The sequence below is a fragment of the Vigna radiata genome, chromosome 5 (genome assembly GCF_000741045.1).
Source record: "Vigna radiata var. radiata cultivar VC1973A chromosome 5, Vradiata_ver6, whole genome shotgun sequence".
Classification (NCBI taxonomy): Eukaryota; Viridiplantae; Streptophyta; class Magnoliopsida; order Fabales; family Fabaceae; genus Vigna; species Vigna radiata.
Genome location: NC_028355.1, coordinates 17,545,595 through 17,571,499, shown reverse-complemented (window position 1 = coordinate 17,571,499; position 25,905 = coordinate 17,545,595). Strand labels below are relative to the sequence as shown.

At 28.4% G+C, this 25,905-nt stretch overlaps 3 protein-coding genes across 3 annotated transcripts; all 3 read left to right on the top strand.

The window, feature by feature from the left end:
* Positions 1–8,147: 8,147 nt before the first annotated feature.
* On the top strand, positions 8,148–12,780 carry LOC106760394 (DNA ligase 1-like). Its single transcript, XM_022780238.1, has 2 exons — positions 8,148–9,255; positions 12,740–12,780. Exons 1-2 carry the CDS (start codon positions 8,148–8,150, stop codon positions 12,778–12,780), a joined length of 1,149 nt encoding a protein of 382 aa, XP_022635959.1.
* An 8,474-nt stretch (positions 12,781–21,254) lies between these two features.
* Positions 21,255–22,807, top strand: LOC106761094 (F-box protein AFR). Its single transcript, XM_014644600.2, has one exon. It carries the CDS (start codon positions 21,382–21,384, stop codon positions 22,624–22,626), a length of 1,245 nt encoding a protein of 414 aa, XP_014500086.1. The 5' UTR covers positions 21,255–21,381; the 3' UTR covers positions 22,627–22,807.
* A 983-nt stretch (positions 22,808–23,790) lies between these two features.
* LOC106759994 lies at positions 23,791–25,057 on the top strand. The gene has a single exon (XM_014643421.2). The coding sequence runs from the start codon at positions 24,603–24,605 to the stop codon at positions 24,801–24,803; it is 201 nt and encodes a 66-aa protein (XP_014498907.1). The 5' UTR covers positions 23,791–24,602; the 3' UTR covers positions 24,804–25,057.
* Positions 25,058–25,905: the final 848 nt, after the last annotated feature.

The window sequence follows — 25,905 nt, the reverse complement described above, 5'->3', positions numbered from 1 at the left end:
TATTCTAATCCAATGAAGCTGTTTTAATAATAAGCTTTTTTTATTTATTATTATTATTATTATAATTATTATTATTTTATGGTTAGGGAGCGGAACCTGAAAGGGGGAAAAAACGAAAAGGGTGGTTGTGGCGCCGTCCTAGTTGAAGAGCGAGAGGAAGAGATCTGGAGCGTTGATTCGGAGCGTGAAAAATGGAGGGTGTGGATTGAATATTGTGTCTCACTCAAAGAACCTGTGTAGGAGTAACCAATGTGAGGTTCATTTTGTGGGCGCAAGAAAGGAATGGAAAGCCACTCTCATAATAGTATCACTCTTTAAATACATTATTAAAAGTAAATTTACACATGATACATATAATTATATATTTTTATTTCAATCATATTAGGGGCATGTATTGAAGAGTTTTTATTCAGAACACAATATTTAGTAAATTGTTATCATTATTGAATATTTTAGAGTGAGATTGATTTTATATTTATAAGTCATCTTATGAATTCTAAATTAATATAGATTTAATAAAATAGAAATAAACTTATTTTTTAGATTCAGTTTGTTATTCGTAAATAATATATCAAATTTTTAGTCAAATATAATTTAAATATAATTTGAATGGTTAGATCTTTTAGATATTATTTTATTACTTGTTGAATTATATTTGGTTCTATTTTGTTAGATTATTGATCCAAATAATTTACATTATGCTTTGCAAACTTATCACATGTTACTCCAACAACTCGATTTAGGTAATGTACCATACATTTTATATTAAAAAAAAAGTTCATAAATAATAATGTAAAGTGATCGTGTTTTTATATGAAAGCTATCTTTTGAGATGACAAACATACATTTAAGTGGAAAATAATTATTTTGAATGATAAAATCATTCTTTTAAATATTTGAAGTCAAAATTATTGATACAAACGTCCTTAAAATAAATATGAATATTTCGTACCTTTTTTAAAAAATAAATAATAGTATCATATCTTTTTTTATAAAGGAAAAATATCACCAGTTGATGAATAATAATAGATTTGGACGAACATATTTAATTTAATTAAATCGAACAAGATTTCAAAACACCTATTACATTGTTGCAATATTGTTTATTTATTTTTTAATTTTATTCTTTCTCTCGATGTCACGTACGAGAAAGAACAAGTGAAAAAAATCCTTTAACCTTTTTTCTTTTGGTGATTTTCTTATACAGCACTGGAGATTATCTTTTATTCTGAGAAAATAATATAGAATTAATCTTCTCATAAAATAATGGTGGCGGATTAGGCAAGTAAAAAGAAATTTAGTAAATTTAATGTTTAAAAAATTGAAAATCTGATTTAATATATCAACGAGCTAAAAGAAAAATACAAACTAGCCTTTGAATTTTTTATAAATAAACCAGCCCTTATATAACTATATGATAAAATAGTTTTATTAAATCGGTCCTTTATAATTGATTTTTGTAATAAATAAACCAGTCCTTATAATTGATTTTTTTTATAATAAATCAGTCCTTATAATAAGAAAATAGTTTAATTCTTATTTGTTAATTAAAATAATAGTTTATTTATCGAACCTTTAACTAAAATTGATTAATTAAAATTCTATTTTAGTTATATTGTTTTGTTCCTTTTTAATCAAGACTATAGTTATATTTATTTTAAAAATGCAGTACCTTTTAATTAATATGAGTTAGAAATTTGTATACAATTTTACTGTCTTTCCTATAAAATTTTATATTGGTGTATGTGATATGTTATACTACTAAAATAGACATTGACCTACTTTAAAAGAAGATTAATTAAGCTGAATAAATTTAAGGGTAAAGGCTATTGAATAACCTTCAACCTATACATACACCTTACTATTTTTCTGATGTAATTCATTTTTTTTTTTAAGTTTGATTTCTCTATTTACTAATTATTTTTATAATTTATCAAAATCATTCATTTGATTTGATGTGCAATAAGTTAAATTCAAACAATCTCATAAATACTTATTTTAATGGAATTTTTTTATTAAGACTTTTTCTCCATTAGATCTAGTATTGTCTAGACATTATATCGGACTTATAGAGGTGTTAGGTGTAGATTTACATAAAATATTTTCACAAATTTAATACAAATTTATGTGGTGTGATTTTCATATTTTCAACATAAAAAATTAAAAATAATTAACGTAAAAACCCTTTGTTATATCATGAAATCTGGTAGTGTTAAGTCTGAGGATGTGAAATCATAATTCATTTTATTGGTTTTATTTCAAAAAAATTTGGAGTTTATATTTTAAATGTTGTGATGCTAAAATTTTAACAATTATTTTTGTGTGATACGTTATCAATTGATATTTAATTTAAGTAATGTGTATTAACTCTGTTTAAATTGTTAATGTGTTTTATTCATCTAAAAATAAAAATAGAAAGCAATGATAATATTTTGAAATTTAAATTGAAAACGTAAGAAGATTAAACATTTTTTATATAGTTCATTAGTGTAAATATTTTAATTACATTATATATGTTTCATGACATTTCATTTAATTATTTTTTTGAATGTGATTATTATATTTGTGGTATTGTATATGTGACACCTGGGCATTGACGAGGGCGGGGAGTGGTCGTCGGTGCAAGAGGCATGGACAAGGAGCGGCTCCTGGCAGGTTTTCAGTGGAAAGGGCACGTGGACGAATCGAACATACATCGGAATGAGAGAGATCTAGAGATTGTATAGGTATGAGACTATACCGTTGAAGGATAACTTAAAGGAATTGATTTGGCTACTCATATCAACAAATGCATTTGCTTTTCGGTAGCCTAACTCATAAGAACACTCCATGATTAAATGTGAGTAATTATGGGATGGGTGATGTGTGGGGGCAGTCAGCAGTCCTGTTGCCGGGACCAATTTAAGTGTATTTCCAATACATGATAAATAAAAATATAAATGTTTGACAATAAAAAAAATTATAGAAAAATTATATAATGTATTTGTTCTTGAAAAAGTTCAATCTATTATATGTTGATATTTTATATTTAAGTAGAAATCAATAAACGAAATGGTGACTGTAAAGGTTACTTGACATTATAGTTAAAAATGTTTAATGATAATATTGCCAGTCGTGACTATAAAAAATTCATATAACAATATAAAAAAAAATATTAATTTAATTTAATATTTATCATATAATACGATAAAGGTTGGATAATTTATATGATATAGTGTGGTATTAATAAAAATAATGATATTATTTAAATGATAATAATAAGAATAACAACAAAAAACACTGTAAATGATATATTTTGTTACTGGAAATTGAATTCACAACTTTTTTTCAAATTCACCGAACTAATTTTATAATTATTAAGTGTTAGTTAGAAAACTCAGACATACAACCTCTTCTACTATCATTTTTCATCTCAACATTACCATTAAATAATCTTATAACTCATTTAAATTCAAACGTAAATAATAATAATTATTGTTAAAAGGTCAAGGATAAAAATGATAACAAAATAATAATAATTATATTATAAATATGGTAGTATGAGTGAAAAAAAAAATCCACAATTTTATATTTTTATATCAATTTTTTTACAACTGTTTTCATATATTCTATGAAATTACGTGTTTTACAGGAGTTTAAACATAATTATATATTTTTATTAAATGATAATCAAATAAAATAAAACATGCAATAACAATATTTTAATGTGTTTTTATAAAAAAAGTTAGACCAATAACTGTTTCCCTCTTAACTTTGCAAATTCTAATTTTTAAGCCATTTGAAAAACGTACTTTTCTTAATTTATTTCTTTTTATGATATTCACAATTTAATTTTAGATTTTAAATAAAAAAGGATTATAAATAGGTGGAACCTAGGGTGATTAAGTGATAGTCTTAATTCAACGGTGCTTGATGAGGGTAATAAAAGTGAGTTAAAAGTCAGATCAACTTTTCAAGAGTTGAGTACTTCCAAATGAACAGTGCCTTTTAGGATTTTTTTTTAATAACTCTTTTCACAATTTTTTTAAATAATTTAAATAATAATTTGTGATTGATATTTTTTAAATATACGAATCAATAAAACAGTGATACATAATTTATTATTAAAAAATATTGTTAAATGGTCCAAAATTATAATAGCCATTCAAAAGTACATAACTATGTTCATAAACTCTATTCTAAAAGTTTTCAACTTATATCCCCACTTAACCACTGCATATACCAAATCAGACAATTCTACACAAATCCTCAACTTATAAATCATTCACCTGGTCAACGCCCTCTACCTACCCCTTTTTTCAGATATACATAATTTTCAAACGCCACCCATGATTTTATCAAATTTTATTTATAATTTTGATATATTTTAATTATCAAATTTATAAATAAAAAATGTTTATATTTACGTTTATAAAGTTTTTTTTTTTAATCGTTCGATCAAACTGAAAAGTTATATATAAAAGACATTCTGATCTGTGCGTTCTCATTTCCTGATGTAACTCTGATTATCTTTTTGCCTATTGTTCCATACCCAAATACTTAGATGAGCTTTCTTCATCTATCTGGCTACATACCAAAACCCAAAAAACAAACGAGTGGGGTAGGCACTGCCCAATTTGGACCACTCACTTACTCTATTCAAAACACAACATTAATATTATATTTAAATCAAACCAAATAATAATGGACAATTTGGCTTCCTCCACTACGGTTGGCCTTAGCCAACATATACTTATTGGAGTTATTGGTGTGTCAAGTGAACCTCAACTCATTCCATCCCAAAAACTTATTAAATAAAACAATTACTATATAAGTAACACATTAATATATAAAATTGAAAGTCTCATATCAATAACAGATAAAGTTAATTTAAAATATATATGTAGATGTAGATTTCACTTTTGTATTATAAACTGTCAACTGATATAGTATGGCTGATCAAGACAAGATAATTAAAGACTAATTAATAATATAGCAATCATTAATAGACGGTTAACCGATATATTAACAGTCAATTAATAGGTTTGATTATCATAAACTTTATAAATATAGGTTTGATGTTATAATTCAATTCATTAAGATCTTTTTGAAAACACTAATCGGTTTGGAGATTACTCACTGAGAGGTGTGAACTATCATGGTACAGAGTAGGACAAGACGATCATCCTTTAACCCTACATAACCAAAATAATTTTACAAACTGATTTGGAAAGATTGAGTTAAACTTAAAATTTATTTGTTAACTTATAACAAAAATCTATTACCTTAAAATTTTATATTTGAAAAATTATCATAATTCATATAAACTTTTATCTATTTGATGTATTTCCTAAAAAAAAAAACTTCACCATTTCTTCTTCAAAGCCAACACATTTCATGGTGGTGCTTGGTGGGTTCCTCCAATTCTTCCCATCCATTAATGTATAATCAAGATTTTCCACAATTTTAGCTACAACATAAAATGCCAAATGGAGTTACATACCACAGACAACCTAAGAGCCAACACCAATACTAAAATAAAAGGAAAAAAAAAACGTATATGGCTGTTTTTTAGAATTGTGAGGCTATGCTATTTTCTAACCCAATGACAATAAAATGGAGCAAACCACATGTCTCTCTCCAACTATAAATTTTAATCCTCAGTTGCGTATCAGTATTTTCTAATAAATGTGAATCGAATTATATAAATAGACAACGACCTTTCTCAATTTTCACATCACACTTTTTATTAACGGACAAAACGGAAAAAAGAAATTGAAAAATGGTATACATACTGCCAAATGCAATGCCACCACAATTCTCCGGCATTAACCGCCCCATACCACGTCATCTCTACTTGGGCCAGGCCCAATAAGAGAAAACTAAAATAATAATACTATACGATAATATTTATATTTTAATTATGATTAACTTAAGTGGTTTATATATTCCAAACTAACGACAATATGCAAAATAAAATAAAATAAAAAATTAGGCTAATTGGAATTTTGTTCTTCCATCTTTATAAATACGTTTATATACATTACTTACAAAGAAGCTGTTTTTATCAACTAATCTTTAATTAGTATTATTCATTAATTGAGAAAGGGAATCCATACCATTACGTAAAAACATGATCTTTAAGATATTTGCATTGGTCCACATCCAACTTTCTAATTTCTGTACGTATTTTTTTAAAGGTAATTTAAATTATTTGGGGATAATGTTTGCATCATTTCTTTAACACAGGATGAAATTGAATGCGTGTAATATTTATACATCATTATTAAGATATTTTTTTTTAATTTTTTTTTTATATTTAAACTTGCAATGAACTACGTTGCAAGATAGTTATTAAATATATATTAACATGGAGTGAAATGAATATTAAATAGAATGCATATATTACAAGCTAAAAATATTGAATAAAAATGGCTGTTGAAAATAATTTTTTATTTGTTTTGGATTATAAAAGGTCAACAACTCTGGAAGGCAGCTATTTCGGTCATTCACAGCTTTGTCTGATAAAATAAGACAATTCATGGTTGAAAAAACCTAGGTTAACTTCACAAACAGCTTTACAACCTTAAAGTTTGTGCAAAATTTACGGTTATTTATGATATTATTAGAAATAAAAATCCCATTTTTTGTTTTTCTGGTTTTGCCTCTTTCTTCATATATTGTCATCTTGAAAAGCAATTTTCTGTGTGTGCCCACAAATTCACTCTTCCATGAACATTGTTTTACGAAGGTACGTTTTCTGAACCTTAATCTTCTCTGCTTTGGTTGTCGTAAATTTACTCCTTTTTAGCTTCAATTTGCATCGACATTTTGAATATATTGTTTGCTTCTCTTGCCACCAAAAAAGAAGTGTAAGGTAATGATTGTGCCACATGCCCATTAGTTGTTTTTCTTCTCTTTGCATTTTCAAGGAACATATTTATTATTTTTAAAACTCTCCATATTCCACACATGATCATTAATTTATTTAATTAAGAATATCACCTCATCTTTTCTTTTCCTTTGCAATGAATTTGATACCAAATAAAAACAAATATTATGGAGGATTTGGATTCAAAGAAGGAATATGTAATAATGAGCTTAGATGTTCAATTATGACAAACTTTCTTATTTTCAGGAGTTAATATAGTTTTTTTTTTGGATAAAGTTGGAGTAGACTTTTCATACATTTATTTTGTCTAATTTTTTGATAATTTGTTGTGGATATATATATTTTTAATTAATTGTGATCATGTGTGTATGATCTAGCATGTGTGATTGAATTAATCCCGTTCACCTCTTGGTAGTATTCCCATATATTGTTTTAATTTATAATAAAAATAACAAAAAAAGTGTGATAATATTTAGCTTGCAAATTGAGATTTTTGAACTCGTTTCATGAAAGCATCGATAAAGGGGACACGATTTGTATAGTTCATTATTTGTTGTATGTTCTAAGAAAAAAAAAACTAAAACTAAGAAATTTCTCACATTTTTTTAGAAGAGTAAAATTGACGCGACGAATTAATTATAAGAAAAAGAAAATATAGTTGTAACATTATCTTCAGCATGTTCATAGTTTAGGTTTGTATATTCTTTTTTGAATTTTTTTTTTGTTGAAGTTGATTGAATTCTCGCACACATATATATTGTTAACACTTAAAATTTCTTAGAGATAAAAAAATGCCCCATATTGAGAAATGCGATAGAATTAGATTTGCACAACAATAGAATTACTAAGTTTTATATATATATATATATATATATATATATATATATATATATATATATATATATATATATATATATATATATATATATATAAAAGAGAGTGTGAGGTATGATGTACATAAAATAATGAAAGAGTTTGAAAAGATGGGTTTTATGAATAATATATCTCTTAAATAATTTAAAACAGTACATTTTTCTTCTTCTTTTTAATATATTTTCATTATTTGTAATTTGAATCTTATAAAGCTTTTCTTCGAAATGAATATTGTGGAACAAAACACTTTGTATAAAAAACTATTTTATTACTTGAATCATTTAGGATATTGAAAACATTACTCTTTATAATCTATTTCAATGAAGAATATAATATATATGTATGTTAATATATTATTTTTATTTTTTTAATAAATTTATAGGTGAGGTAGCTAATTATATATATGGCAACAAAAATAAAAGACACGGGTGTGGTGGGGAAGGAGAAGAAGGTTGCATCTTCAAATTCTTCTACCACAAGCACAAAAAAGACCACAACCAAGTCATCCTCAACAAACAAGGTTACTTCAAATTCCACGTCGGATAAACAAATTCCTAATTATCTAAAACCAACAATAAGTTCAAAACGTCTTGATTCTCACTCCTCTTTCAAGTTTCCTAAGAATGATCCTCCCCCTAAACCTACCCTAAACAGAAGAAGATCTCTTGAACCATCATCATCTTCACGAGTTCATAAACAAGCACTTTCACCTTCTCCTTCAAGGCAACACAAAGCTCTTGTGTCCCCTGGTCCACGAGAAAGGAATGTTCCATTTCGAGCTTCAAGTCTTCCAAATAAAACTACTCTAAATCCTTCAAAATCTGCTTCAGATACACTTACAAAGACCCCCATAAAAGGAAGAACGCAATCATCAAGTGAGAAAACTGTCAAGAAGAGTACTAATAATGCTTGTACTTCTAATCCTAAACAGGACACTTCTGCTATCCTAAATAACATTTCAAAGAGTAGCAATACTACTCAACCAGAAGGTAAAGAATGTACAAATGAAGTGGTTGAAGAAGCGGAAAAAGTGAAGAATGTAGAAAAACTGACACATCAAGTAGTTGACTCTGAACATGAAAATGAACACGAGCACAAGCTTGATCACCAAGAACATGGCCATGCATACGTGCAAGATCATGAAGATGAGCACAAAGGACATGATCATGGAGAGCATAAGCATGAACATGATTCTGAAAAGTGTGATCATAAACACGAGCATGATCTCGAAGAGTATGAGAATGATCACACACATGATGCTGAAGAGAATGAGCATCATGATCATGAAGAGTGTAAACAAAAGCTTGAGGAGACAGGTCAAGCTCATGTTGAAGAGGATGATGAGAAGGATGTTCCGAGTGTCTTGGAAGAAGAGAAACAGAAAGAGAGCGATGATAGAAATCAAATTGAATGCGCCATTCAAGAGAGTGATAATTCAACAATTAAAGAAGTCGAGGCTAAAGAAGAGGAAGAAAAAACAGAAAGTGGAGTTGTAGAAGAAGTTTGTGAGAGTGAGAGCAACAATGAAGTAGTAGAAGAGAGAAAAGAAGTTGAAGATTCAATGGAAGAAGAAAAAGAAGGTAAAGTAGAGAATGAAGCTAAAGAAGAAAATGTTGTAGAGAATGAAATTAAAGAAGAAACAAAAGAAACAAGTGATGTTGTAGAAAAGGACAAAGAGACTGAAACTTGTGTGTCCAATGATTCCATTGAAGAGAATGAGAGCAAATTATTGAAAGGAAAGAGGAATAGTGTAAAAGCATTGGCAGGTGCATTTCAAAATGTTATTGACCATCAAAAATGACCTAAACCATATAAAATAGGAAAATGAAATAGAGAAAAAGAAGAACAGTACTTAAATTAAATATATTTTAATGTTTGTATTTTTTTTTACCTAAAGATGGGAAAATCATATTAGGCATTTGTTAATTTTTCTCAACTAATTAAGTTTCACATATGTAATCCACTAATTTACTTATGTATAATTACATAATTCAAATGCATATACTTGTTATTTTAGTTATTGTGTACTTGTAATAATTTACACTATTGGTTTTTTCAACATTCACATATTCATTTCAGTTATTCATTTTTCTACTTTTCATTTGGTATATTTATATACAATTTTTTTATTATCAATTTTTATAGTACTTAGTAGCATACTAAATATACGTTCATAATTATTTAATTTTGAATATTCATTTTTATGAGTATTATGTTCACATGCACTTGAACTTTGTGTGTTTATAATTAGTTATTTTGAAATTTATTCATCGTAAAGATTTAAAATATATTTCAAAAAGATGTCTATTTTATATATCTGCAAAAAAAATTAAGATTGAACAATATAAAATAAAATAAAAAATATTAAAAATATTTTTGTTTAAAAAATAGTGATTATATTATTATTATTATTCGTGATGAATAAAAGGTATATCAATATATAATAATATAATTCCCTCCCCCGTTAATTTTAGGTTAAAATAAATTATTATTATTTATATTTCAGTTAAAACACTTAATTATTAAAAGTATGTAATAAACAAAATCAATATGAGAAATTATTTTTTTATTAATTAGATCGTACCAATAACTACAACTAAAAAGTTGTTTATAAAAATTGAATTATTTTTCTAAGTTCAAAGATTTATCTACTATTAAGATTTTGAGGCAAGCAAAACAAATTATTTATCATTAAGATATTTCTAATTTTTGCTGTACTAATTAAAATTTGAAAGCAAAATATTTATAATTGATATAAATACATTATTTTATTGTTCACTATTTTGAGACAAGCGGACTTAGAGAAGATTTCTCATTTCTCCCGCCAAACGAAAAGATTTATAATTAATCAAAATAACTTAATTATTAAATTTCCCAATTAAATAAAAAAACATAAAATATAAATATTCTTGTAGAACTAATAATTTTACATTAAAAGTTGAAGTAAAAAATATTTCTCTTTCAAGATCCACAACAACATTTTTTAAGGACAAAATAGAAGTTTCTATAATAATACGTGAAATATAACGTTAGATGTAATAATGTTATCCCATCCCGACGAAGTTTCGAAAAATAAATATATTAATATATAAAATTAGTGGAATTTAGCTTTAGTTGTCTCATTCTTATGTTCTTTTAAAACGAATTATATATGATTATTAGTTTACCATTTATTTGAAATCACTTTCTTATATTTAGAAGCTGTAAATATTTTAATTTAATAATTGATTTTTCAATTTATTAAATAATAGTTTTTAAAAAGGGTGTAAATATCTACTTTTAGTATTTACTTTTTTTTCTAGATTATATAAGTGAAAAAAAAGCACTGAATTTACACATTTATTTTTTATTTACTTACAAATTATGTTTCATCATCTTCTTGCAAACTCAAATTTCCTTTTCTTTCAAATTACAGTGGATGCAAACAAGGGTTATAATTATTAGATAATTTATTTCAAACCGAAAAAATATATTCCATCTAGAATATAAATAACTGTCAAAGAATAAGTGATTTGGTCAACTTAGTATTAGTATCAAGATTACCAACACTCAATAGGAACCACATGTGTCAAAGAGTGTCTAATGAATTACATTCAAATTCAATATAAAAGAATAGTTAATGTATCATTGAAAGTTCTCCAAATATATAGAGTAAGTGTATGTATAAACTAATGGTGATCTTCACACTATATCTTTGGGTGTTCATTTTTTTTAAAATGTTAAATATACAAAATATCAAAAATTAAAATTAACATTTTTAGTTATATATAAATTTATACATGTTTAAAATTTTTGAAAGAATCAAGAATCAAAACCACCCAAAATTCCGCTACTCTGTAGAAAGTGATATTAAACCCGAAATCATTCTTTTATAATGATTCTTATATTTTTTTTATGTGTTTTTGTTTTGATATGAGTATTTATAATTTTAAGTCTAATTTAATTTTATAAAATTTTTATTTTAAAATGATTTATAAATTTATTTTTTATTTTATTTTTCATCTTTTATGTGTTTTTATTTTTGTTTGAAAAATTAATTTTAAATTTAATTTAATTTTATAAAATAAAGTTTGTATGCTCGACTACCTTTAATAAGTTATCATAATTAAAAGATAAGACTCTTTGACCATTTTCATGTTAACTCGCTTGAATACCAGAGTCCTTTTGTAAGTGTTGTAACACTGATTGAAGCAAACAAATGAGAAGAGAAAGGGTGGAATTTTCAGCTGTGTTCAACACACTGTTTCTTCAGCAAGAAGAAATTCAGATTAAGCAACCTTGAAGACAGTTTCTACAAGTGCATGGTCGACCAGAAAAGAAAAAAAAAAACACATAACACAACAACATGTACTTTAAACAATGTCGACTTATTTAAAACAAACCCCAACACAAATTTCACACACAGAGAAAAAAAAAACATAAAAAATGAAGTACTTTGAATGACTTACTATACTTAGTCACTATAAAAACTATATATCTCTTATATAATATACTTTGGTTCAGAATAAGCTATTCTCTCCAAGCTTAGTTGTCGCCGAAACTTTGCTATAAAAATCTCAGCTCTTTTATCAATATCATCTTCCGAAGCAGACGCCATTGTTCTTCTACATCGAACCATGTAATCCTCAGTGATTTCTTCATCCACAAGGAACCTTTGCTTGCGCATTTGTTTGTGGAACAAACTGCACCATCTTTGTTTTAATCTTGTGGATACACTGGAATGCACTCGCCAAGAGTGCATCATTGTCTTCAGTTTCTTTACAGACCTGTGAATTTGTCTAATGAGTGGTGTAGATTTCTGTCTCTTCATTTGCTGACATAGAAGCTAGATTGATTTTGATGATATATAACTGATGATCGTATGCGAGTACTAGTTGGTGCTTTTATAGGATGAAAAACAAAGAAGTTTCTTGCAGAAATTACGTTGGCGTGTATCTTCAAGCTGAAATGATTGAAAATATGGAAAATCTCTGTTAATTGCGCAACGGGTTTCAGGAAATACTGTGGCAATAACGAATGTTTCTTCTCAAGCTTGAAATTAGTGAATTACTATGATGTTGGCACCAGTCAGATTGTAGATGTCAGAATCATTTTTCTAGGAAGCCATTCATGTATTTTCCTGGTATATAAAATTGTCAACTTTAAGGTTTGATTTGAAAAAAAAATGTTTGTTGGGTTTGGGCCACACCCCCTTGTCTCTTATTATTGTAGATCAGGTTTTTGAAACTACTTTCAAGTTTAGATTTCAGTCCATTCAGTTTTATAGATCAGTTTGTGAGGTAAGAGCTGTATCATTTTCTAAAGATTACATTTTTAGCCGACATGAGATTTGTGTTTTTCAACAGAGAAATAAATGTATTGACAGAAATCAATTGATAGCGTATGAATCTCTTATGAAATGAGTACTGTGAAAGAAAAATGTTTCTTGGAGAAGTTGATTGTGTTTTTTTGGTGAGAAAATATTTTTTCGACAACTTTTTTAATGGTTTATGATTGATTCGTTTTAAATATACAGATCAATAAAATAATAATACATAATAATTTATATATCAAAAGATTGGTAAAAAAATATTGTTAAAAAAAATGTGGTCTTGTTGTTTGCTTAGATACATGAGATTTTGGACATCTTTGCTGGTACGCTTGGTTGGGGTGGAAAGTGACTATTGAGAGATTCAAAAAGACAGAAGAGACAAGCCAAAAAAATGTTGGAGGTTGGGTTGTGTTGTGTTTTCCGAACTTGTTAAGGATAGGGAGCAAGTGATGAACAAGGTATGAAACTAATTTTTGTGTGTTTGACTATTGGAAAAGGTTATATACTATAATGTTTTTTCGCAGTGCATATTACTAACTTAAAAAGATTATGTTTGTAATTGTTTCTATAATCTACAGTAGTATACACATTCACATCCCTTTTGGAGAATTTTTAAAAGCAAAAATGTAAAAGAAGTTACATGTATAATGATTGATTTTAATAATTACTCGTCAAATTTTAAGTTATTAAAATATTTCCTTTGTGATCTATTTTTAGAAGTATTTGAATTATTAAAAAGGTTAATTTTGGTAACAGGGGCGTATTATTAAATAAAAAAATGTTATTGAAAGAAATGAGGAAGGTGAATTAGTGCGTGGTTGTGTTAGGAAAGAAGCAAACAGTGTTTGAAAATGTAGATGTTGGGCTAGTATTGGATCCGACATATGATAAGGCATTATTAAGTGAGAGTAGGCATGGGCCACGATGCATTTAAGTGTTTTTGACATTGTTTGTACGACATGAATTAGGTTTACATTCTGTCAAATCATTCAATGCTCCATTATGCATCACCCATTTTACCCTCATTATTTTCTCTTTTATTAATATTACTATTATTCTTTAATTCTTTTAGCGTGGTAAACTACGAGTTTACATAATTATAGACACTGATATTTTGATACCATTTTTTTTTCTCTATTTGTTTCGGATGAAGGGGCTGAGAAGTATTCCCTTACATTTTTCTTTTGTTAAATTTTTTATTTGTTTTGAGTTTATGTTGAAATAGTTTTGTCTTCTTCTTTATATTTGTTAAAGAGATTCTTAAGTGTTTAAGTTAGTTAAACGAATTTAATTGATTATTACAGTAAAATTTTAAATTCATAGTAAATGTAAGGTTTAATATATCTGATCGTCCTTATTTTCGTCAAGTGAGTTCGATTTGATTTCAGTTTAAATAGTTAATGACAGACAGTCCAACTGTACAATAAGTGATACATTACCCTTGACACATCATCGTTATCTCCTACCTCCAAAAATCCAAATTTCCCCCTAATCCTAACGGTTGCCGCCATGCTCACGGCCAACCACCATTTCGTCGCGACAACCATGACTGTCGCCACAAGATAGCCAGCCATGCACGAGCTCATCTTCTCCATCAAGTCTTCAACCTGCAAAGGAAAATACAAAGAAAGAAAAAGCCAAATGGAATATAGTCGTTGCCGCAAAAGCACCATTCTCCATCAATATTCATCTTCTCCAGCAATCCTAAAGCTGCTCTTCAAACCTGCAAGTAGAAAGATATCAAAGAAACCAAATCGCAGACAAGCAACCACGAGTTAGATTTGCATCGCCACACTCTTGCATTTCGAAACCCACTTAATTTTCCTTTCGCGACGGCGTAGTCGTAAGGAAGCCTTCCCCCTTACATTCAGAAACCCTAATTTTTTGGGTGGGGAAGGGACTGTCGCGTGGTAGTCTTTCATTAGTTGCGTCATGTTTCAGTCAAGACAAGTCAACACTCATAAGCACGTTGTCTATTGTTAACAATTTAAAAACCGTTTGCAAAAAGAACCAAATTGAACAAAAATTACATTCTTTAAGACAACATTTAAGAGAAAAAAAATTGGAACCAAATCGAAGACACTTGATAGAATAGGAAACATATGAGATATTAAACCTAATTATAATCACTTACAATTTTATTTTATCTCTGTATTTATAAGTTTTCAAGTAAACTTTTAATTAAAATTGATCTAATTATTATCAAATATGATTTATCTTTTTTACTTTGTTAAACGTGTTAGAATTGTGATAATAATTTTAATTTGTATCTACTTATCGGTTTACTGTAAAAATGTTAACTAATCGATTGAAACGAAACATTTCTTTAAGTTTGGGAACGGAACCGCTCCATCATTATGGAAATGTGTTAACATGGTACAATACAATTTGACATTATCTTTCATTATTATTTATTTTCTCTTTCTTTTATAAATGTAAAAGTTAATTTCTAATAATATCATTTTAGCTCTGTAAAAGTTGTGAAATAGTAATTAAACACTTTTTTCCTATCATGCGTTGACGAATTTAGTTTCGCAGTGTTATTGATTTGTGGTGCTTTTCATATCTGGAAAGTGAAAGAAAAGTAATTTGAAGGCATTTTTTTGTTAAGACTTCAAACACTGCTGTTATAGTTGCGTGCTGGCCAAAACTCAAGGAATATATAATGTCAAGTTGTTCCTGTTCAGACAATACTGTTCCGCGTGGGATTTTCTTTTTCAAAATTTAAATATATTCATTTCAATTCTTTTTATCCAAATTATTTTATTCTACAAATATTTAAAGTAAATCATTTTTCTAATTTGTAAGATTTTTATTTTATTATTTAGATAAAAGGTTTCTATAACTACTGAATACTAACTTTATTTTGATAAAACTAATATTTAATAGTTCAAAAGTATAAATACTTGTAAGTTAAAACTATATTTTATTAAAGTTTTCTACAAGGTTTATATCTAAATTTTCTACCTTTTCCTTACGTTTCCTTTTGCTCTCACAAATAACAGGAAAGGAACAATGTTTTTTCTCTTTATTATTTGCTCGCAAATTAAAAATATAAAAATTTTATTTGGAATTTGTCATCATAATCAATTCGTCTCTTGGATGTAAAAAAATCTGGAATAGTTGTGTTATGGGAGAATTTACAATTTGATTAATAAAATTATATGAAAAATTTTGTCTGAAAAATTAAGATGATATATAGTTTTTGTTAGAAGTATTGTATAATATTTGCAGTTTTTACATAAAAAATTATGTGTTTAACTATCTAGGTCGGTGTGTTTATATGTTTTTGTATGTGTTTTTGATCGTCTGATTACTTGTCCACTTATATTTGTGAGTATGTTTGTAATTTCAATCTCATCCAAGCTAAGAAAAATACATAAATGCAAAAGTGAAAATGATACACATTTTAAAAATTTTCACTTAAATGAAATTTCAATTTTTATAAATTTTATATAACTAAATCAATCCTATAAATTTATAGAATTTCATATATTTTTTTTAAAATTTAATAATTCAAATAGTATATTTTTCCTACAATATTTCAAGTTATCTTTTAAAAAGAATCATCCATCTACTGATATCTCTGTTTTTCACTATTCTCTCTTTCAATCATTAATCTTGTCTTGCTCGTTAAGAATAGAGCATTGCATTGCATTATGAGAACTCGTAATCCATAGAACATACAAAAGTTATAAATAGTAATTTCACTTTTACATGATTATATTTCTCAAGAAGCAATCACAATATTACATTTTGTTGTTAGAATTCTTACATTCACTAAAAATAAAACTAATTTAGAATCATATACAAGTAGGTGTAAATTTCTTCTTAAAAGCCGTTTTGCGAAATTGAATTTGTTGAAAATAATACACCGACTAGAGATAAAGTCAATCATAATATATAAGTAGGTACAAACCTTACCTTACAAGTCAGTTTTATAAAATTGAATTAGGTTTAAAATTAACTTCTAACATGATATCAAAGTCATTATTACGCTTGATTTGTAAAATTGAATTAGGCTTAAAATTAACTTCTAACATAATATCAAAGTCATTATTACGCTTGATATGTATATACCTCAGTGTGATCTGAGTTTAAAATGCATTTTTTATATTTTCTATAAGTTTATTTGATGTAGTTTGAGTGTTTACTAAAGAAAGGTTTGGTGGTGAGTGTAGAAAGAGCAGGAAAAATGAGTGTGTAGTGATCCAAAAATTTTGCTGGAAAAGCATGAAGAAAGGTCAAAAGATTCGGTTTGATGTTACCTTTTTCCAATGATGTTAAGTAAATCTTAAAAAATGATTCGAATGGGTGTAAGTACAACTGGTGCTTTTTCCAATCAAGATGGATATTAGATATTAGATGCTTGAGGGTCAAGGGATGAACGCCATAATTGTGTAACTGGGTCCAGCACAAACTAAAGCATCATTAAAAAAACCTTATTGCACTTAACTATTCTAAAGTTCAGGAAATTAAATTTGAGTTGTAACTCTCTATACACAGTAACAACCTCAGTTCTTTGTCTTCTTATAATGTTTTTTTCAAAGCATTACCAAGTAGCAACTCAAGAAAATGGTCACGGACATTGCTTCCTGTTAGAGGTTACATTGTATTTTCATTTCATTCAATCAATTCTTCTCTTCAACCATTCATTTTCAAATATATAAATTGTTTTCAGGCATCTATTTTAGAAGTGTAGTTTAAGCCTAACTCAATCCCACAAAACCGTAAAACCGACTTATAGAGTGAGATTTGCATCCATTTATATAGACTTAAATAACTTTATCTCTAGTCGATGTAGGACTTCTAATACTTAAAAAAACACACAAAACAATATCTATATACTGCACATAAGACAATACTGGTGTAAATTACTCTAGGCTAAACACGTTTAACCATGAAATTCTTATAGGTTAAGCTATCCAAAAGCAAATACATTTGTTGATATGAATAGCCAAATTAATTCTTTTAAGCTATCCTTTAACCATACAGTCCTATACATATACTGTCTTTATATCCTTCTTATTCCGGTGTATGTTTTATTCGTTCATGTGCCCCTTCCACTGAAAGTCTGCCAGGAACTATTCCTTGTCCGTACCTTTTGCACCGATGATCACTTTCCGCCCTCGTCAGTGCCCGGATGTCACAACCGGTGACATGTACTTATTATATATTTTTCTTTAATTTGAAAGACAGTTATTGAATTTAATCATATGTTATATGGTTGCTAATTAAAGATTATGTGTTAAGACCACTTAATAATTTATGCGGTTTGACTTTCTGGAGCAAAGACTGGTGCGTGATGTGATGCAGGAGAAAATGATTTTGTCCTCTTCCTTTGTCACTTCTTACTGCTTCTTTCCTTCTTAAGTAAAGGGTTGAGATTCATTGAACTATGAAAATGATTAATGCTATAAACATGTATTTATTCCACCATAATATTGTGTTTTAACCAAAATATAATCACTACAAGAATTTTTATTCCGTCAATAGAATCTTTTTTGGGAAAATCTTTCGATAATTTATAATTTGTATTAATAGAGCTGTCACCAGAAAAGTAAAGGAGAAAAAAAGAAAATTAAAAAAGAAAAAAGAAAAGAATAAAAAGAAAAATAAATTTTATTTTATAAACTGTTTAATTAAACTTAAAACTAAACTAAATTTATTTAAAATTGTCTTAACAACAAATGTCATCAAAACAGATCACCCTGTCCATCACGGATTGATCACTTAATGAACGACTCAACCCGATTTATTTATTAACGAATTAGAAAAATCGAATCCAACTCGATTTACCACAGGTTGGTGAGTTAAACAGGTTAGCTCCTTATTCACTTAATTACAATTTTTTAAAATAAAAAAAAAAGATTACAAATTTTTTGTAATTCAAATCTAAATAAATTTTACTCCAAAATGATGTTAAACTCAAAACAATTCAAAATAATAAAAAAAAGTACGATGCAATCCACATAATATGAGTCAAATGATATTTTTTAGGATTTTATAAGATAATAAATTAATAAAAATAAAATTAGGTGAATTGGTAGATCAATCCATAAAAGAATACATTTTTTTCCAACCCAATCCGAACCTGTGATAGGTCGAATGGATTCATGGACTGTAACTCATTTTAACAACAGCTATAATGGAAGATATATTTATTGACATTCATAATTGTTATATTTTATTATTTCTGAAATCAATGATAATTCATTTATTATTATTAACATTTGTAAAATGACTTAAAAGCATATTAAGATACATATATTATATAAAGATGAATTTAAAAAAAAAAAAGTTGTAATAATAGAACGAAAAGAGTATGAAAAATCCGAGGTCACACGTGAAAGAAACATCAGATGTTAAAATGCTAAAAACAAAGAGAAAAGAACAAAAATAAAAGAAGGTTCCTTTGGCGTCCGCATTCTCCGCGGCCTAACGTACGACTGCATAACATAAGTCGCACCCTTTTAGCTTCGGATTCATATATTAAAATGTTTTAATAAAATACAAACCAAAAACAAAATAAAACATTTAAGCCATTGTATTGTAAATGCTGAATCTCATCTCGTTCTGAAAGGTTGAACATATTTTGTGTTTATTATTTCTTCTTTATTTTTTAACATCACTTTTAGAAGTCTCACATCAAATAGAGATAAGGTCAATTTATAATATATAAGTAAGATGCAAATCTCATTTTACAAGTCAGTTTTACAGAATTGAGTTAGGTTTAAACTCATTTTTTAATATGGTATAAAGTCAGATTAGAATCCATTCTAACAAGTTCTAAGTGAACATTTCTGTTTTCACTCGTTATCATACTATTATTGGATTATCCAATTTCTATCATCACAAAATTAAAAACTGATTTCTTTTTTTCATAAGGGAGAAGAAGAAAAGAAAAAGAATTATATTTTAAAGGGAAAATAGAAATGAATTTATGGAAAAACCAATGGATTTGACGTCAAATTATTTCCTGTGAGAGCCAATAATTTCGAACACGGCGTTGCGTACTAAGAGTTAGTTTTTTTTAGATATGCTGAATGTATATGATAATATATAGTGATAATATTATGTAAGATGATATTAATAATGAAATGAATAACATTAAACAGAAATATTACTAATGAAATAGATAATGATAAACAATTAGGAAAAAGTTACTTTAACACTTTTGGTTAAAGTACATATATTTGAGTTCTTTTTAATAATATAATATTTATTACAATTTTAAATAAAAATAAAATATTATTGTTTTAGATTATTAAATGAGTATATTTAATCCTTTTGTGGTGTCAAAGTATTACTACTAAACAATCAACCTTTGTTATGAATTTAATAATGATGGTGAGGTTTTAGATTCTAAGTCATCTCAATTCTTTATATAGATTGAACTAGAGTTTTATTGGTGTTATTATATTTTCCATTAATTTTTTTAAAAAATTCATAAACTCATTTTTTTTTAAGATATTGGAATGAGAGTAGTATCAATTTTTATTTGATTTGGCTCAAGTCTTATTATTATATCATGTAATAAATCTATTCGACAAACACATTAGTGAAATATCCATAAAATCATCATGTTCAAATGTTAGATTGTAAGTGATGTTAATCAATTAAATGAGTTGGACTTATGTTCAACTATCATCTCTTTCTTCGAATTTGTCAAAATGTATTAACTAATAATGGTACACATGATATTTAATTTTATGTACATCTATCATTTAATTAAGTTTTAAATTTATGATAAACTTAAGAATTTTTTTATCGAGTTCTTATTAAATGTTTATAATCAATTTAGTATTAAAAATTTAATTGAGTTTATATTGTTTAACTTTTATGTATCTAGGTGATGTGGTGGTTAACGAGTGATTGTTATCATATTTGTTACCTTATTTAGTGGTCTAGTTTTATAATTTTATAATCGACTTAAATCAAGTTTTAAGTCTTTGATAAATTTGAATATATTTATTAGATTTTTTATTAAATTTTTGTGGTTTATTAATACATGCTTTGCTTTCAACCATCTACTGCACATAAGAAAAGGAAATATACGAGCATAAAGTAAACAAACATATCTTATAATTACAAATATACCCTTTTATTACATTCTTTTCATTGTCATGGGATTTAATAAGTCTATACATATATATATATATATATATATATATATGTATATATATATATATTTATACAACTAGACAAGCAATACTTAAAAGAAATATTATTTATAGAACATAAATTAATTAGTTTCCATTTTATGAGTTTTAAAAATTTAGTTTATAAAATTGAAGGGTGAAAAAGAGTGAAAGGGGGAAAAAGCATGAAATGTTATATATTAGGAGTGATCGATATGGGCCCACAAACGGCATGGCCCCACTTCCACTGCAGTTCCCATCATCTATCATCTATCATCTATCATCCATCATCCCAACTCAATCATTCACACTTTTATTTCTTCTCTCCTTTATCATCTCTTCTCTCTTCTCTTTGCTGTTCTTCATTTCATCGTTGCGAACCAAACATCATGGTTTACTTCGAAGGAGAAAAGGAACACAGAGACCTTATTCCGGGTTTGCCCAACGAAGTTGCAGAGCTATGTCTTCTTCACGTTCCCTACCCTTACCAGGCTCTCTCGCGCTCTGTTTCTTCCACCTGGAACAGAGCAATTACCAATCCCTCTTTTATCTTCTCAAAGAAAACGCTTTCCCACCCCAACCTTTTCGTTCTCGCCTTCCATTCCCAAACCGGTAAGCTTCAGTGGCAGGCGCTTGATCCTTCCTCTGCCCGTTGGTTCCTTCTTCCTCAAATGCCCTCGCCGGAGGACACCATGCCGCTTGCCTGCGCCGCCTTGCCACGCCAGGGGAAGCTCTTCGTCGTCAACGGCACAAAAACGCTGACCTACCGCGCCGCCACGAATCAGTGGTCGGTGGCTGGGGGACCCGGGAGGAGGGAGTTCGTGGCTGCCGAAGGAGTGGAGGGAAGGATAGTGGCGGTGGGGAGAGGCGGCACCAGCGTGTACGATCCCGAGAGCAACAGATGGCAGGAGGGGAGTGAGTTGGAAGGGGAGTTGGAGAGGTACGAGGTTGTGGCGGCAGGGGGAAGGGTATACGTGACGGAGGGGTGGTGGTGGCCGTTCATGTTCCGGCCTAGGGGCTGGGTTTACGAGATGGAGAGGGACACGTGGCAGGAGATGGGCATAGGAATGAGAGAAGGGTGGAGTGGGGTGGGTGTGGCGGTTGGCGGAAGAGTTTTTATGATTGCCGAGTATGGAGATTCGCCGGTGAAGGTGTACGACGAGGAGCATGACACATGGTGTCCTGTGGCAGGTGGTAGATTTCCAAGAGAAGTTATGAAGAAGCCTTTTTGTGCCACGGGGTTGGATGACAGAATCTACGTGGCATCTTGTGGTTTGAACGTGGCGATAGGAATTGTTGAGAGGGTTTCGAACATGGAACAAGATGTCAAAGGTTGTACTGCTGACGTGTGTGTGACGTGGCAGGTGGTAGAGGCTCCGCGTGCATTTCGGGAATTCTCACCTTGTAGCTGCCAAGTGATGTATGCATGAACAGAGTATACCATGTATTGTGTTTTTGCTTTCTAATCTAATTTTGTTGTATTAGGCTTTTATTTTACTCATCCATGGATTCAAGGAATGAATCATAGCTTCAAACTTCATCGTGCTCACCATGTTCTCAGCTACTCCAATTATTTATATTAAATCCAATAATATTATATTAAAAAGTATACATTTATTTTTCTTTATCATAGTTGTCACTTCAATAAATATATTTTTCATTCAAGAAAAAAAGGAACAAGCAAGTGGAAGAATATTATTTTCTCCACCACAGGATCGGATTGTGCCCATCAGAAGAGATATGCAACTTCTACTTTATTAGGTTTTCCATTTTTTCTTTGTTAGAACTAAAGGAATGCAGATGATTTCTTTTTCCTTTTTTTTTTAAAGATGAACAATGATTTCTTTTTCAAAAGAAGAAAGGGATGGAAAATAATAAGTGTTTAACTAATCTTATTATTCAATCTAATAATTGGATTAGGTTCACATAATCTTGTTGTCAAATCTAACCGAAATCAATCTCATAAGAAATACATTGGTTTAGATTGGATAGATGACTTAAGTATTTAAATTTATTATGCAACTAATAAATAATAATTATATATTTATTGTGATTTAAAAATAAATAAAAAAAAGAAACTTTTGACTATTTTACTAAAACTAAGAAAAAGATGAAGTAAAATAGATAAAGTAAGTCTCATGTGATCTGTTATCAAGTAAGAGTGTAAAATATCTTTAGTAAGGTTTCAATAACACTATCTAAATGAATTTTTTTAAATCTGTAAACTGTGATAATTATTTTAAGATGATTTTAAAAATTTCCAAAAAAATTAAGATAAATAATCACAGGTTTAATCACATATATAAATTTAAAAATATTTATTATTATTTTTTAATTTCTAAATCTTTTTTAATAAATACACAAATAAACAAATCTGAGCATGAACACTGATTTAAAATTATTCATGAAAATGAGTAAAATATAAAAATAAATTAAATTGTATTGATAGAGTAAAAGTTTTTCACACAGATTGCTTAGTTTATTGAACTTTATAAAAAAAATAAAAATAAATGATATCCATGATAATTTTGATAATATTTTAATTTACAAAAAAAAAAATATTCATCGTGTAAGAAATTTATAAGTTTCGTATTAATCAAGATATCTCAAACAGGGATAGATACAAGATTGATGTGAACACGCAAAATAGAATCTAATACTACTTTGTGTGAATAAAACAATTCAAGAACTGGTTAATAAAATATAGTGGATTTCTACTTTTCGAATTTGGCCCATTACAATCGAAATCGAATGTCTTTGTCAAATACCACCCCAGTATGTTACGATACCCAAAATAGCTAACCTTCAATTATTTTTTCTAATTTGGTGGGTTAACTTTGTAATGATCTATTTAACCTAATTAGTTTTGATACCCATTCTTTAACATAACTTTAAATATAGGGTCATTTTAGCTTTAACAACCGTATCCATGTCCGCTAATTATTAAAAAATTTCAGAGGAAATTTCCATATCTTATTAAATAGATTATATGATATACGTGCCTATGATGCAAATCCCAGAATTTATTGATGGAGCAGTTAGCAGGACTTAAGAATCTGCTTTACCACCAACTTGACGGCACAAATAGACGTCAGCCTTTATATAAATATTCTGTGTATATAAATTAGTGTTATATTTTGAGGATTTATAATAATCATATTATTTTGGAAAAATTATGATAAGAGAAAGGGACGCGTGGAAAGTGTGGGCATAACAGGACACGGAGAAGAAAACCATTGATAAGAAAAGTAAAAGGAATTCTAGGAAACGCGTTTGTTTGGAACTAAGAATCTGAAGCGTTACCTGGAAGACATCATTATATCTTGCAGTGTTGGGTCCAAGGTCGTAAAGATTAAGAAGCTGCACGACAAAACAAAGGGAGAAAGAGATTAAGGAGAAGAAGATCATGTGTTTAGTGTTTGTGTGTGGAGAAGATGAGAAGGTGTTGTCCAGGCAGCCAGCACCTGGTGCATGCCCTTACTGCGGAGGGATGATCCAAGCTATGGACGTAGAGACCCGATGGAATTTCTGTTTTCTGCCTTTATACTTCAAAACCAAACGCAGGTATTACTGCACCATCTGCACCAGACCACTCGTCCTCCAATAATATATATATATATATATATATATATATATATATCATAGGCCTTTTTATTATGTATTTCTAGGGATTTTATTTTCTACTTTAGGGTTACTTTAGGGTTTGACAGGTACCAGATAATATGCCATAGTTTTTGTATCCATATATATTACTTTTTCTGTGAAATATTTGAACCTGATGTTATCTACTCTCGTCCATGCCTTTTACTTTCACTCACAGTTCTTCCATGATCTGAGATTTTCTACTTTCCAGATCATTAATTAATTGTGGGATACTTCTTTACATTCAAACATTTTAGTGAACCGAAAGTCAGTAGAACAATCTAATTTGGTTTGGAGCAAAAGTAATGGGAAATAAACAATAAATTCAGGAACCCTAGTAAACTTTAAGGAAAGAAGACAGTCCAATTTCAATGCTTTTTATATGTAAAAATAATATGTCTACCTCTTTTAGCAAGAGTGATTGACTATAAACACTTAATTAGGGAGCTAAGTAACCTTTTGTCACACTCTTAAAAACTTGTAAAAGCTAAAATATACTAACAATGGATTTCACAGCTATAAAATAAAACAAGGGACTAACTTCATATTCATAAACAAGGCACCAGATTTAATAATTTTTACCTCATGCTACACATTTAACAGGCATGCCAATACATTTGTAATGAAATTGCACACAATTTTTGCAAATATGCTAATCACGTATTGATTTGTTAAAAATAGGGATAAGGTACAAATTGAAATCTGAAACTAGGATGAGAGAAGAAGGCAGTAATTTTGCCAATCTTTTATGTGAATTTGAAATTTCCTATGACTAAACCTTGTTAAAAATCTTAAAATTTTAAAATTAAGAGTTTAAGTCTGTTTCAGTGACATTTAACTTAATGAATCAAGGAGCTTAAATGGTTATTTTTAAAATATTAGTACACAGAGAAAACAATATTTGAAAGGGGAGACATCAGTTAATGTAGTTACATTGATTTGAGACGAGAGGGATTCTATAAGTCATGCAAATTGGATACCTCTTTGGGAGAACACTGGGGCTAAGCCCAAGAAAAAAGAAACTCCATACCCTCTCTTTACAGTATGCAAACAAGCACAACCCCAAT

What these genes read in the sequence shown, in the direction of transcription:
- LOC106760394 (XM_022780238.1), top strand. Translation starts at nt 8,148, where the DNA reads ATGGCAACAAAAATAAAAGACACGGGTGTGGTGGGGAAGGAGAAGAAG. An exon ending in TGTAGAAGAAGTTTGTGAGA is followed by an intron (nt 9,256 to 12,739) that starts GTGAGAGCAACA and finishes AACGGGTTTCAG; the next exon opens with GAAATACTGTGGCAATAACG.
- LOC106761094 (XM_014644600.2), top strand. Translation starts at nt 21,382, where the DNA reads ATGAAATGTTATATATTAGGAGTGATCGATATGGGCCCACAAACGGCA.
- LOC106759994 (XM_014643421.2), top strand. Translation starts at nt 24,603, where the DNA reads ATGTGTTTAGTGTTTGTGTGTGGAGAAGATGAGAAGGTGTTGTCCAGG.